Source organism: Pseudochaenichthys georgianus, chromosome 21 (assembly GCF_902827115.2).
Source record: "Pseudochaenichthys georgianus chromosome 21, fPseGeo1.2, whole genome shotgun sequence".
NCBI classification, from domain to species: domain Eukaryota; kingdom Metazoa; phylum Chordata; class Actinopteri; order Perciformes; family Channichthyidae; genus Pseudochaenichthys; species Pseudochaenichthys georgianus.
The window spans coordinates 6,858,165-6,872,970 of NC_047523.1; the positions used below are offsets into that span (position 1 = coordinate 6,858,165).

Below are 14,806 nucleotides of genomic sequence, written 5' to 3' on the forward strand. Positions count from 1 at the left end.
TCAATGTTAAAAAAATAGTTTAAAAAGCTGAATATTTCAAAAAGTATGAAATATTTTTGAAAAAGTTGAAGGTTTCTTATCAATTGCTGAAAAGGTTGAATAGTTTAATATTTGAATGGTTTCTGTAGCTGAAAGTAAGCTGAAGTTATGGAGAGCCAAAGTATTGGCTGAAATAATAAGGGGAAGAATAAAGTTTTGAAGTACTATACTATGTAAACAGCATTCGCACTAACTAGACAAACAGTCAATACAGGCGATGACGTGACGTTTGCACGTCCCCGCGAACAGGGCGTCAATGTTTGCAAGGCTTCTATCTGCGGCATAACACCGGCTCCCGTCGTTCACTTAAAAGAGCCGGCTCTTTGACCCGGCTCGTTCACGACCGACACATCACTAGTAAGAGGGGGGGGGGCGGCGTTCCCCCACGTCCACAATCACTACACCAAGCAAGCCATATGTTGTTCATCACTTTGGCTTAAAAGGCCCCCATATCAGCATGAGTAATAGCAGTGGCTGTTGTATAAAGTTGGCCTGTAGAAACGTCGCCCAGCTAAGCATGCGTGGTTAGCTGAGGTAGCAATAGCACTGCACACACCCACGTGTTGCAATACTAACACACAATGTCAATGGCCGTCATAGCACTTGCACACATCAATGCAATACACAATTGGCAATATATTACTCACGTTTTACACTGCAAAGAAGGGTTTCTATTCACTTCGATGACTGACGTTATCTGGCCGTAGCCTACGTGCCGTGGACACGCGGATAGCTCGATGATTGTGTTATTGGTGGGGGTGAGGCAGCAAGTGAATGCAAATCTGACCTGCACAGGGAAAGCGCTACCTGACTTAAGCCACTCCCTGAAGTCTGTATTCTTCTTCGTGTCCTTTGGTGTTTTTTGGTGGTTGGCTAACCAGGTTGCAGGTGCATTACTGCCTCCAACGGAACGGGAGTGTGCACAACACAGTTATATGCAACTACTTATTGCGGTAACTAATGGCGTTACTAGTTACCTATTCCCATTAATTAACGCCGTTATAGTTACTGTGATTGAAATGGGTGCGTTACTGCGTTACATTATGTGATCCAACTGAACCCTTGCCTTATGGTAGTTGCTAGTTAGCACCGGAAGTAGCATCTGCCCGTTTTAGCTAAGGGCTAATGCTAACGCTTCTTTTGAGACTTTTGTTTTGTTTCGGTAAAAATAGTTCTTATCGTCAGTTAGCTGAGATTCTTCTCTTTAATCTGGTATAACACATTAATAGGTTTTTAAATATTAAGATGCTCTGAGACACAGTGTTGTGGAAAAAAAAAACAGGGTCCCCGCCGGCTTAACAGGTTAACCGTGGCGTGCGGTGCAGTGGGTTGTGCAGACGTTCTGCCCTTGACTGTTTGTTTACTCAATAAACGCATCTCCTCTTGATATTAGGCCATGTATGTTCCATAGCAGTGGAGTTTGCTTTTTGTTGTTGTGTTTATTGATCAAAAAGCAAACCTTCAATACAGCTGTTATGTGGTCAAGGTAAGTAAAGTAATAATTTAAGCTGTGTATTGGTTAATATTAGCGTATGACTTAAAATGAAAACACAACAGCATTTCACAAAACGCTACAGCATTTCACAAAACGCCGCAGCATTTCAGAAAACACCACAGCATTTCACATTGGACGGAAAGGGTATTCCGTAGGGAGAACACTTCTTGTTTATGATTGGACAGAGCCAGCCAGACAGCACTGCTGTGATTGGTTGTTTTTGCTGCCAGTGAAGAAATGACGCTTCGTGATTGGTCAACGTCCGACAGCGCAATATGTCCCAACCGGTCCCTCCCAACACATCAGCCGTTAGCACACACTCAGAGCTCACAGCTCCTCATATCTGTTCAGAAACTGGACAAAAGTTAAATATGTACAAACCACAGATGGCGAATACAGTCGCTGCTTTATTTATGTCTGTATGACGTTGTTGTGAGTGTGGACGGAACAGCTACAGGTTAGTTTAGCCTGATGGATCCGATTCCATTCTGAAAACACGTATTTTAAAAGCTTTTCGCCTGCCGTCTTGTCTGCAGACTTGTCAAAGCATTAATTCATTCATGGTTTTTACTAACCGTTATCAGTATTAGTTACTTCGGCATCACTTTGAAATGTGTATTACAATTAAATCACTGTCAAATATGTTCATTTTGTTGTAGTTGGTATCTCCTATAGGATTTACATGGAGATACTTCCTGCCCCCTCTCCAGCGCGTCTTGTTTGAATGACAGGAGCAAACACAGCTGACAGCCGCGGTGAAACTCAAGCGATTAGAGCGATGCGAATATTGGGTAAGGCAAGGCAAGTTTATTTATAGAGCACTTTTCAACTCAAGGCAATTCAAAGTGCTTTACAAAAAAAAAAATGAAAGACATTAAGCATTAAAAAAGAAAAGCTAATCAAATAAATATTAAGGAAAAATACATGGATGAAAGTTACAGTGCAGTCTAAAATATAAATAGTTCAATTAAACATTACAAGAAAAAGTACATGGATAAAAGTTACAGTGCAGTTTAAGATATGAATAGTTCAATTAAAAGCAGCGACAAAAAGAAAAGTCTTCAGCCTGGATTTAAAAGTAGTCAGAGTTTCAGCGGACCTGCAGGTTTCTGGGAGTTTGTTCCAGATATTTGGAGCATAATAACTGAACGCTGCTTCTCCATGTTTAGTTCTGACTCTGGGGACAGAACGCTGACCAGTCCCTGAAGACCTGAGAGATCTGGATGGTTCATAGTTTAGCATGAGGTCAGTAATGTATTTTGGGCCTAAACCATTCAGTGCTTTATAAACCAGCAGCAGTATTTTGAAATCTATTCTTTGACACACAGGAAGCCAGTGTAAAGACTTCAGAACAGGAGTGATGTGATCCACTTTCTTAGTGTTAGTGAGGACTCGAGCAGCGGCGTTCTGAATCAGCTGCAGCTTTCTAATAGATTTTTTAGTGAGACCTGTGAAGACACCATTGCAGTAGTCGAGTCTACTGAAGATAAAGGCATGGACAAGTTTTTCCAAATCCTGCTGTGACATTAGTCTTTTAATCCTAGATATGTTCTTTAGGTGATAGTAGGCTGATTTAGTAACTGGGTAGTCTACCATAGTATTTACATGGAGATAAGCCCCTTAAAAACCATGAATTAATAAAGCATTAATTCTGTGTTTACTCCTGTGACGCTGGAGAGGGGGCGGGCCGGATCTCCATGTAAATCCTATCGGAATCAGATCGATCAGGCTAAACTAACCTATAGCTGCTCCGTCCACGCTCACAACAACATCATACAGACATAAATAAAGCAGCGACTGTATTCACCATGACATAGACAGTCTGTGTTTTGCATATCTTTAACTTTTGTCCAGTTTCTGAACAGATATGAGGAGCTGTGAGCTCTGAGTGTGTGCTAACAGCTAACGGCTGATGTCTTGGTCCAATCACGAAGTCATTTCTTGATTGGCAGCAAAAACAACCAATCACAGCAGTGCTTCTCTGGCTGGCTCTGTCCACAAACAATATCACAAACAATATGTGTTCTCCCTAAGGAATACCCTTTCCGTCCAATGTGAAATGCTGCAGTGTTTTGTGAAATGCTGCGGTGTTTTGTGAAATGCTGTGGCGTTTTGTGAAATGCTGTGGTGTTTTGTGAAATGCTGCGGCGTTTTGTGAAATGCTGTTGTGTTTTCTGAAATGCTGTGGCGATTTGTGAAATGCTGTGGCGTTTTGTGAAATGCTGTTGTGTTTTGTGAAATGCTGTTGTGTTTTGTGAAATTCTGTTGTGTTTTGTGAAATGCTGTGTTTTCTTGCACTTCAGGGCCACCGTACGATAGAGATGTTTTTATTTTAAAGTAAATTGAGGTGGAACATAGTAAAAACATGTCAATTCTAATGTCCGCCTAAAAAAAAAACATTACTTATAGTGAAAACCACCCTTGAATGATGAGTTTAGTAGACTAAAAGCTTTAGGAATCCAAACTATAACATATAATAAGTACCCTGTATCAAGATTGATGCAAAACAAGTGAAATTTGACCTTTTTAAGAGATGTTTAGAAAAATAAAGTCCACCTCACCTATGGGTAATTTGGGAACCATCAGTTCCATTTGAACGTTTTCACTGTACAAATCATTGTATTACTTTGTATTATCACTATAGGTATTCATTATCACTATAGGTATTCATTCCATCCAAATACAACTGTCCAAATAAAAATAAAACATACTCTGTTATCGTCTTAGGCCCCACGGACCCGTAATCGCGTCATTTTCAGGAAACAACGTCTAAGGAAGCTTAATATTTAATAAACTATGAATATTTTATATCCATAGAACGGGAAAAAAACTAATTTAACTGATCTTTTTCATTTATTTGTTCACAAAAAACACACAATGCTAACAGTGAGCCTCTGAATTAGCCCCGAGCGAAAAATGCTAACCTATTACTGCACCGAAAATCACTCCTAGCTCCCTTATTACTTATCCTAGCTCCACATCCAACACATTGTTTATGACCGCAAGGAGACACATAATCTAACGGTGCCCACCTCAACACTAAAAGATACAAACTAGCGAGGTTACCAACAAAAACGTACATCAAAACAAGTGGCGCTATGTATTAGCATTAGCACTGCACACACCCACCGCATGTTCCAATGAAAAGCATACATATATATAAATAAAGTATAAAGTATAGGTCAACACATTTCAGTATAACACACCAATTGCGATATTACTCACGTTTGACCGTGGAGCAGGGTTTCTATGTACCGAGAAGTGGGTAGTTTAATGAGTCTGTTGACGACAAAACCTCCGCGCACACAGACAGCCAAGGCAAGCTACCTGAATTAAGTCTCTCCCTAAACCGGAAATACCGGAAATGTGACATCCGGTTTGTCATTCACAATAAAGTTTTTCAAAATAAAGGTACATTTAATATTGACGTATCAAATTGATTCAGATGTCTTACACAACACATGTATCGAGACAATAAATGAACTGTTTATATAGTCGATCAACACTGTGTATGTTACTCATTACAGGATAATCACATGGCACTAAATCAGACCGGCTGTTCTCCTCTGTTTACATCCTGCTGGTTTAAATTATGTGTTCTATAGGCTCTGTGCACAAGATTGAGTTGAGTAGTGAGCCATTCGTTTTTTTTTCGTGGTGAGATGTCTGCTGAGAGGTCCTTGTATACCTCGCTGACTTTGAGGACATCTGGGTCTGGCAGCTCCCCCCGCACGGCCTTGTAACGTGTACTCCTTTGAACACAGCTACATACAATTACTTAGGACAATATATATTACCTTACACCGTCAGCAACTGTAAACTGCTTTGGCATAGTGGAAATGAACACCATGTCACTCACTCTGCCTGGTTTCACACACTATTAATTACACAAAAGAATTGTCAATTTAATTGAAAAGGTCGTTGATGCAATATACTAAATCAGCTCTTGGCACAAAGGAAATACTCATTAAATCATGGATTGGCTGTGAACACATACTGTTATATTGTATTGCATAGAAAGATGTGTTACTGTTGTGCTTGTAGTGGATATACTGTTTGTAGTCGTAGATAGAAAAACAAAGATGGAAAACATTTCACCATAGGCTACATTGTTTAGGAGTTTTATATGTATTGGGTGTTTATGGTTAATGTGGGAAATTAATAAGCAGAGCTGTTGCTGGTAAATTTGTGTGCCATCATAATAGTAATGTGTATACAGCGTTTCGTGAATATCTGGAAAACTATATGCGAGTAGTTTGGAGTCATTTGAGACATGTAAATCGTCAAAAATGGTACATTCTCTGTTAGCTTACGTTCGCCCCGATTGAGCTAGCAACTATTTTATGAATAACACAGATTTTTCAAAATGGCCGACTTTCTGGGGGGCGGGGCTAATGGAAGCTATTTTGAAATATGTCCGCAATTCCATCAGTAATGTCTGTGGCAAGATTGGGGTAGTTTGGAGAAACTATATGTGACTATCGCACAATAGGGGGCGCTACTGAGCTGGTGTACAAAAATGTCTGGAAAAAGACGTGGGTTGTGACGTGTGTTCCAAGTTTTGCGTCCGAAAGTAATTTTAGCGATTTTGTGGCATTTAAATCGTCAACATTGGTACATGTTCCGTTAGCTTACGAGCTCCCCGTTTGAGAAGTCGACTATTCATTCGCAATTTAGCATCACATTGGATATGGGCTGATCTTGTCCTGGTTTGAAATTTTTCCGATCATTTTCCTAGGACAAGTATGCAAAAATGCGCTTAAAATGGACATATTTCAAAATGGCCGACTTCATGGGGGGCGGAGATAATCGAAGCCATTTTGAAATATGTCCGCATTTTCATGAGGAATCTCTGTGCCAAGTTTCGGGTAGTTCGAAGAAACTATATTTGACTACCGCACAATAGGGGGCGCTACTGAGACATATTTGCTAAAACGTCCGATTTTTTTCTACAGTCTGGAAAAGCTTGTGGGCTGTGACATGCGTTCCGAATTTAAAGGCCGTAACTCATTTTCTCCCCTACTTATGGCTCGGTACATTTTTTAACCCTTCGATTTCGAGAAAAAACTGAATAGGACACGCCCACATTTTTCATTGGTTGCGACCCTTTAAATCTCAGTTTATACTCACCCTGCCAGTATGTGTATGACAATATATATTTTTTTAGTCCATCGGTTCTTGAGATATAAATTAGTTGTGTTTTTGGCGCCCCCTATTGTTCGAAATGAACATTGTTTGTTGTGCCTATTCCCCAAGACACACTGAACCTATCCACCGAAATCTGTGATATTTGAATACATTTTGGATGAATTGTGAGCATTTATGTGTAGGCCACACCCTTTTGCTAATACGTTTTGATTGATGTCGGCCACATTTTTCCACACCTCGTGCTCATTTTGTACGGTAATGTGTCTTCCCCTCCATTGATGCTGTGCACTAAGTTTGGTTTGGAAAATCAAGAAATTGGAATTTAAGTTAATATTTCAATGTTTTTCACATTATGCTAATTAAAAAAAATCAAAGTAGGCGGAGCTTCGGGATATGAGAGGATAATATGTAGAGCTGCTCCACCCGGATAAGTGTGCAAAATGTCAGGTCCGTCAGACTTACGCTGCGACTTTGTACATTTTTCGAAACACTGAATTTACACAGGTGGCGCTAGAGAGCAAGTTGAAAAATGTTCTCCCATCGAATCCAGAATGTTAACATTTTCACCGGTCCTGGCGGCGTTGCCAAATGTCGCTACATGAATAGTGTCGTAACCCCCTCAAAAACAGGTCGAAAGTGCAGAACCGGTAACAGAAGAATAATAATACTGACGATTTCAATAGGTCTTTGCACTACGTGCTCAGGCCCTAATTATTTGACGGACAGGAAGCCAGTGTAAAGACCTCAGAACAGGAGTGATGTGATCCACTTTCTTAGTGTTAGTGAGGACTCGAGCAGCAGCGTTCTGAATCAGCTTCAGCCATCTGATAGATTGTTTAGTGAGACCTGTGAAGACACCATTACAGTAGTCGAATCTACTGAAGATCCAGACTCCAAATCCTGCTTTGACATTAGTCCTTTACTCCTAGATACATTATATCCTTCAGGTGGTAGTATGCAGACGACAAGTAATTGTCTTAATATGACAATTGGAATTCAGCTCAGAGTTCATTAGATTTATGTCCTTTTTTTCTGTTGTTCTGTTCAGCGCTGACTTTTATTCGTTTCTCCTTAGCTCCTAAAGGATTACCTCTGCTTATCAAATCAAATCAGGTTACACACAGGTTTCTCTGTTCACTCATCTTTTTTGCATCACTTTGCCCACCATCAGATCTATAACAAGCAGCAATATGGGCCCATATATAGAGAGGGAAAGAAGAGCGTGTCAGTGAACACTCCACAGCTGCTGGAGGAAGTGCTGAGGAACGACGAGAAGTTCCCCACCCGAGGAGACCTGTCCGCGTGGAAGGAATATCGGGATATGAGGGGATACGGCTATGGGCCTTTCACAGAGTAAGACTTTTAAAAACTGTTGCAATGCTTCATTCACATTTCCTTACGACCACTGGATTTGGAAGCATTGTTTTTAATTTGGTCCCTATGAAATATCAGTTAATTCTGCAAATATACAGACTATATATCTGAATGAAAACCATACATTTTTCACCAGATATAGTATAACTTGATAAATGTAAGCAATATTAATCAAAGCTGCTGTGATTGAGTCCTGGTGACTGTATTTGTGTCCCTAGGGAGGGGGAGAGGTGGTATAACCTGAGGGTGATGCTGAACAAACGCATGCTGCATCCGAAGGAATCCACACAGTATGGGGATGCTATCAATGACGTGGTTACAGACTTCATCAAGAGGCTCTCCTACCTCCGTCAGTGCAGCCCCGAAGAAGACTTGGTGCCTGACATGGCCAATGAGTTCTATCGATTCTCACTGGAGGGTATGTAGGGAACTTGGTAGTTAATGCTAAACTAAAGCTGTTTAGTGTTTTGGATAAAAGCGTTAGCTAAATGCAATGTAATGTGTAAGGGTGCATGTTTATTTAATTTAGTAATCCTCCTTTAGGGTGGTGCAGTGATGACAGGTTTGTGTAGGATGACCCGGAAGATAGCATAACAAGGGCTCCCTTGACAAAAAGCCAATGGGTTTTTTCCATTGGAATTTGGAATAAAGAAAATAAGCAGGATTATCTCCTCAAATTACCAACAATTGTATAATTGTTTAAGGGTAATGCAATTGACTGAAGTAAAAAGTTAATATAATGCTATAAACATGCTGCATTGTGGTTGCTGGACTTTATGTCACCAAGCTAGGCTAAAGGTGGCTAATGTTTGGCTTGTTAACATTTAGTTGTCTCTTTTATCAACTTGTTAGCAGCCGCTGATTTGAAGACACATTAAAGCCTCAGGCGTTCCCCAGTGGGGTATTTACTGACATATTTTATGTCGAAGTCATAAAACATGAAAAATCTTGAGATCTTGAATTAGCCAAATAGCCTACTGTAGTGCCGAGAGATAGGGAGTCTCAGGGGATCTTAATATTTAAGAACCTATTAATGTGTTATACCAGATTAACGGAAATAATCTCAGCTAACTGACGATAAAAAACATTTTTAACAAAACACAAGTCTCATAAGAAGCATCTAAATGACCCCTGAGCGAAAAATGCTAACGCACTTTGGCACAGAACTCAAGATAAAAGTACCCTTATTACTTATCGTAGCTGCACATACAAGATATCCGATTAAAGCTGAGGTTCCACAGATTATTTAGGTATATAGTATCATCACTGAGTGATCCGAACTCGGACAGGGGAAGCAAACACATACATCACAACACGTACCTTTATATAGCTTCTAGGGGAGATGTCTCACCGTAGCTGTCAATCTGATCAAAAGACGTGTTCAATGGCAAAAAAACGCGGCTGAATCGGTTAATCCATAGGTTTTTAACATCTCTGTATACAAAAATTATTTAATTTATAATCCATAATACCATTTTAATGTAAAAATCGCAGAGCAACAGTTAGCTGCTAATGGTAGCCACCAGAGTGGCTGCTGCTTCCGGTCCTGGCTATGCGGCAGTCCAGCGCAGTCTAACGGCCCGTACACACTACAGGCGTCAAAAAAGGCTTCCAACCAAGCGGAAAATTCTGGGGAAGAGCCGGGAAGCCAATACGGAAGTGTCACACACTGCAGTTCATATATTGGCCGATAGGCGATGGCTGCAGAAAGGAGCAATTTCCATAGACCCCCATGTTAAAATGCCCAACTTTACAGCAGAAAAAAACATGTTTCTCTCCCTGGCTCCATACATTTTATTATCGATATAGTTAGATTCCACCTTCATGATTATGGATCTGAGAGTGAATTGTTTTCTAACGTGACCCTTTTATTTATATTAGGTCTTAAAGTGTGTGCATAAATTAGGGCGTGGTCACGTTGAGTGACGGCTCTGTCAAGTGCCTGCCGCTGTTAGCTTCTTGTCTCTCTGCTAGCTGCTCCGTGAAGCTAGCTACAGGGACTCTGCCTGCTCAGCTCATCCAGGAAACACAACTTGAAGCCGGCCGTGGTTGTTTGTTCTTCATGCTTATATATCGGACTATTGTGACTCGCTCTGCGGTTAAAACAGACGGTGCATGAATGCGGTAAGTGAAATTCGAGTGCTTTATTTATGTGTTAATGATTTTAATCAGCTACGTAATGAATGGTAAGGCTTGGGTTAGCATGTAAGCTAGTGGTAGCTACATCGGTGCTAACGATTGTAATCATACCCTCCAAGTTAAAATCATAGACTGTATATATAAAGGTTAAAACGAAATAGACAAGTGTTAAGTGGGATAATACTGTTGAACAAACGGCTTCTGTTTGAGGTTGATAAAATAAGGTTACATCCTTGTAACTTAGAGATATTTTATTATGTAGGAGGAACTGTATGCATCGCTAAGGTTAATTTAAATTGGCTATGCTCAAGTATGTAGACAAGTTAATGTCGAAGTAGTTATGTGAAATCAACCTCGCAATAAGATGTGTGTATATTACAATTATTAATGTCATATTTCAAGATGATTACTTAGATATTACAATATGGTTGATTGAGCTGGAGCATTATTGAGCTTACACCTTAACGTCACAGTCATCTGAAGAACGAACCAAAACCTTGTTGTTTTTATTAATTGCATTACCAAATGGGTATCAAATAAACAGTAAGCATTGGTAACACAACTTCCAAAGTTACAGTAAAATAAAAAGGACCCTGACTCGGACAATACACAATCCAACATGTCCAACGGAAGAGAATCAGTTATATTGTTTGTACACATGGTACTTTACATATATATCTGTTTGTTTAAGGTGTCCAGGTGATGCAGACAGGCTGGACCAGAGAGTGAGAGACAGAACTGGACTCCTCACAGCAGTGAACTTCAGCACAGGTACAAAGACTCTTTTTTCATACTGTACAAAGAATCAAGAAAGATATTGGTTTAAATGAATGAAGTATTGACTTGAATACACTGATATGTATTCCAATAAACAATACTAAATACTAGATCACCTACACATCATTTAAGTTGAGGGGTTTTTCCATGCAAAAAGTTACATTTAGATATTTAGCAATATGACTTTGTCAGCTTTCTAATGTAATGTATTGAAGGCAAAGATGTATCTCTCAATATTGTCTGTAAAAACGTGGTAAAAGTGATTCTTTCAGTGAGACAACATAGCAAGCTTCTACAGTTGCACTACGTTTTGATAACAGTTAAATATTATTTTGATAATAACATATATTTCAATGTTGATGAACATCATACTGTTCATTCATAATCTGATTGTCTTTGTAGCTCATTGTTTAAATAAAAAAAAAACATTACAATTACAAAATAATGATATCTACAGCCCCTAAACACACAAACACACCGCTTTCATAAATAACACACTTGTTCTGCAATAATATGTTTTATGTTTCTTGTCATTTTTGTTAGGAAAGGACATGCCTGAAAGACACGACATGTTCTCCTTCTCTGAGGGTCAAGAAGAACATCCAAGAGGATCATTAAAAGCTGATGCTATGAGATGTTAAGACCAGTACAGGACATTCACTATAAACAACTTTTATTGTAAAAACAGTCAGCTGATCGAATGCAGCTATTTCCACATCTACACTCCATCAGCTGATTATTTCTATTTGCCTCACTTTATGAGCTTCACATCACTTGTGCCTTGTACCGCAGAGTTTGCAACGTCACAAATAAATGGGGCCAATCTTCAGTCAGATGTGAATGTGTAATCTAACATTTTCAGTAAGAATAATGGACAAAAGGAGAGCAAATACAAATACAGTTTATTGAAATGTGAACCAAAAGTTAATCAAATGTTTTAAATAAAAAGCACATATGGACAGAAGGTGTAAACCTATGAAATGTATAAGTAAACACATTTAGTCAAATAAAGTGACAGACTAGGCCTGTGCAGTTGGTGTCAGCTTTGCCCAGCATGGGCTCCTTCATCAGCCCTGGTCCTCCTCGCTGAGGAAAGACCCTCAGTCCTCTCCACACCAACAGACAGGACGTCCATCACACGGAGGTTTCTCCCTGAAGTCTCTGCAGCCCTCTGGACACCAGAGGGGGGAAATGAAAATAATAAATGCTTTAGACAATAAGAAACATAAAGTTGACTGTTGAGTTGCTCATTTTTTTTAGATTGTCAATACTATTACTGTATAACTAATATATCAGGTTAAGAGGCACATTCAAATAAAGATTGGTCTTTAAATACATTTTGTCTTTTGAATTGTTTGTCTAAAGTCAAGGATCTAGAACTGGTACTTATTTTTAATGATACAGTCTGGTTATTATGCTGTTGGCCTCAAAGGTAAGAGCACTAACTAGCTACCATCACATGTACCTTAGCTTGACTTAAATGTATTAAACGTATGTGATATCAAAATATAAATAACTAATGTCATGCAAACATATTAATATTTGCTTGATTCCAGAGTTGAATTTAGCACAATTGCATACAAACGTTAAGGGGTTTTAAGATTCTGAAGTATTATGCTAAAAACTCAATAACTTAGATTATTATTTATAGTTTTGCTGAATAGTTTCATGGCCGCTTACCTTAGAAACGTAAAATGCGACGGCAGTGTGCAGATGGGGAGCATGTTAGCTTAGCTTGGTAGCTTCAGCTAGCTCTGGAACTTCCAGCTGGGTGGCAGCAGGTCCCGCCTCGGCTCCGCCTCTTTGCCCTTATTTGGAGAAGGCGGGAGTTGAACTCTGACGTCACTGTTGAGCCGTTAGTGGCCGACTCCGCCTACTAAGGGCTTCACGGCAACTCTGCAGAATCCTATGGGTGACGTCACGGACCCTACGTCCATTTATATATACAGTCTATGCTTCCAACGCTTCGCCCATTCATTTGAATGGGGTGACGTAGGATATTTTCAAAATTCGCCGAACTGCATTGTGGGTAGCATGGCAAGGCGTTGCAAGCCTCGCGAGCGTCTATCGGCGTCAAAAGTTCAACAATGTTCAACTTTTGAGGCTCGAGGCTTGCTCGAAGCTGGCGTCAGCCAATCAAATCCCGTTTTTGAATTCCCGTCATTACAAGCACCAACCAATCAAACCGCGTGTATGCAGGTCTCGACTATTTTCCTTATGTCAGAAAATGGAGGACAAATTAATCATTTCCGTGGCAAATGTCCCAGTCTTGTATGACTGTACTCTGTACACCTACCGGGACCTAAACCGGAGGAACCAGGCATGGCGGGAGGTGGCAGTTGGTGAAACAGTTGGTGACACTGGTAGACAGTTGGTGAAACTGGTAGGTTTTCAACTGTTTGGAGAGTTTATATCCAGTTTACTTCGTTTTAGCATTGAACAGACAGCTAGTAATGTAGCATAATAGCATATTGTGGTGACCACCTTCGATCGCCTCCGACTCCCATATCTCTCGGCACTACAATATCATATATATTAATAAAAAAATATTATAAGTATAATATATAACATAACATATAATACATGCACAGCTATCAAGCATAGGCAGTATATTTAGCCAGCTAGTAATGTAGCATAACATATAATATATATTAATATAATAATAAAAAAATATTATATATAATATAAGTATAAGCATAATATATAATATAACATAATACATGCAGAGGGTGTCGTTTTTCTCATACTGATATTCTGAACAATCTGTGTTGTTGTATTTGCTGTAAAGTGTCTCTACTGTAGGCTAATTTTATTATATGTACAGCACTTTGGCTCGACCAAAAATCGTTTATAAATGTGCTATATCAATAAAACTTGATTTGATTCACAGCTATCAAGCATAGACAGTATATTTAGCCAGCATGGAATGTAGCATAAAAATAGCATTCATTAATGGAGGAATAATTTAGTATATTAACGAAATTCACTTTATTATTTATTAACTTTATTATTTCATTTAATTTCATTAGAGAACGTCTGCAAGAAAAGATGAAAGAAGTCTGCTGTCTTCTGTGACCAATTGCCCAGCCAACCCCACCAGTGGTGGAGGAGGACGACGAGGACTTTCAATTCTTCAAGAGCCTCTTTTTTAATTTTAATTTATCCTTTATTTATCCAGGAATGTCCCATTGAGATACAAGATCTCTTCTTCCAGGGAGTCCTGACCAACACGGCACACAACAAGTTTCAACATAAAACAAAGGCATTAAACAAAAAAAACATACAATTCAAATATAAATACAGAAGGCCATTTGTGCAGTGGCAAGAAGCATAATCACATCAGCAATAGCATCAGGTAAAACAGTTACATGTTTCATGAAGGGCTAACCGTAGCATACCTTTAAAAGCATTTACAGTAGGAAGTGCCTCTAGACAAAGTTTTACTTGCAGCGTATTCCATAAAAAGGGAGCATAGTGGGAGAATGCAGCTTTACCAAGCTCTGACTGCATCAAAGGAACATTTAAAAGCATCCCATTTGCTGCTCGTCTAGTATTAAAAAAGCAAGTATAAAATGACAGAAGTCTGGAGATATATAAGGGCAGCTTACCTAGCAATGACTTAAGGATAAAAATCAACATGTGTGATTGTCTTCTTTGGTACAGAGAGGACCATCCTAAGGACTGATACAAAGTGCAGTGGTGGGTGCGAGAGCCTGCACCCGTTACAAAACGTATAGCAGTATGGTACGCAGAGTCCAGCTTTTTAAGCAGGGAGGAAGAAGCATGCATATAGATCACATCGCCATAGTCTAATACAGACAGAAAGGAACTCTG

The 14,806-nt window shown here is 39.5% G+C and overlaps 1 protein-coding gene across 1 annotated transcript in view; it reads left to right on the forward strand.

Annotated features, from left to right (window-relative positions):
- The window catches only part of cyp27a1.1 (cytochrome P450, family 27, subfamily A, polypeptide 1.1), a 53,265-nt gene that overhangs the window by 2,712 nt on the left and 35,747 nt on the right, over positions 1 to 14,806 (forward strand). The window contains exons 2-3 of the mRNA XM_034110442.1: positions 7,854 to 8,035; positions 8,275 to 8,474. Coding sequence (XP_033966333.1) covers positions 7,854 to 8,035; positions 8,275 to 8,474 — 382 coding nt within the window. The remainder of the gene's footprint in view (positions 1 to 7,853; positions 8,036 to 8,274; positions 8,475 to 14,806) is intronic.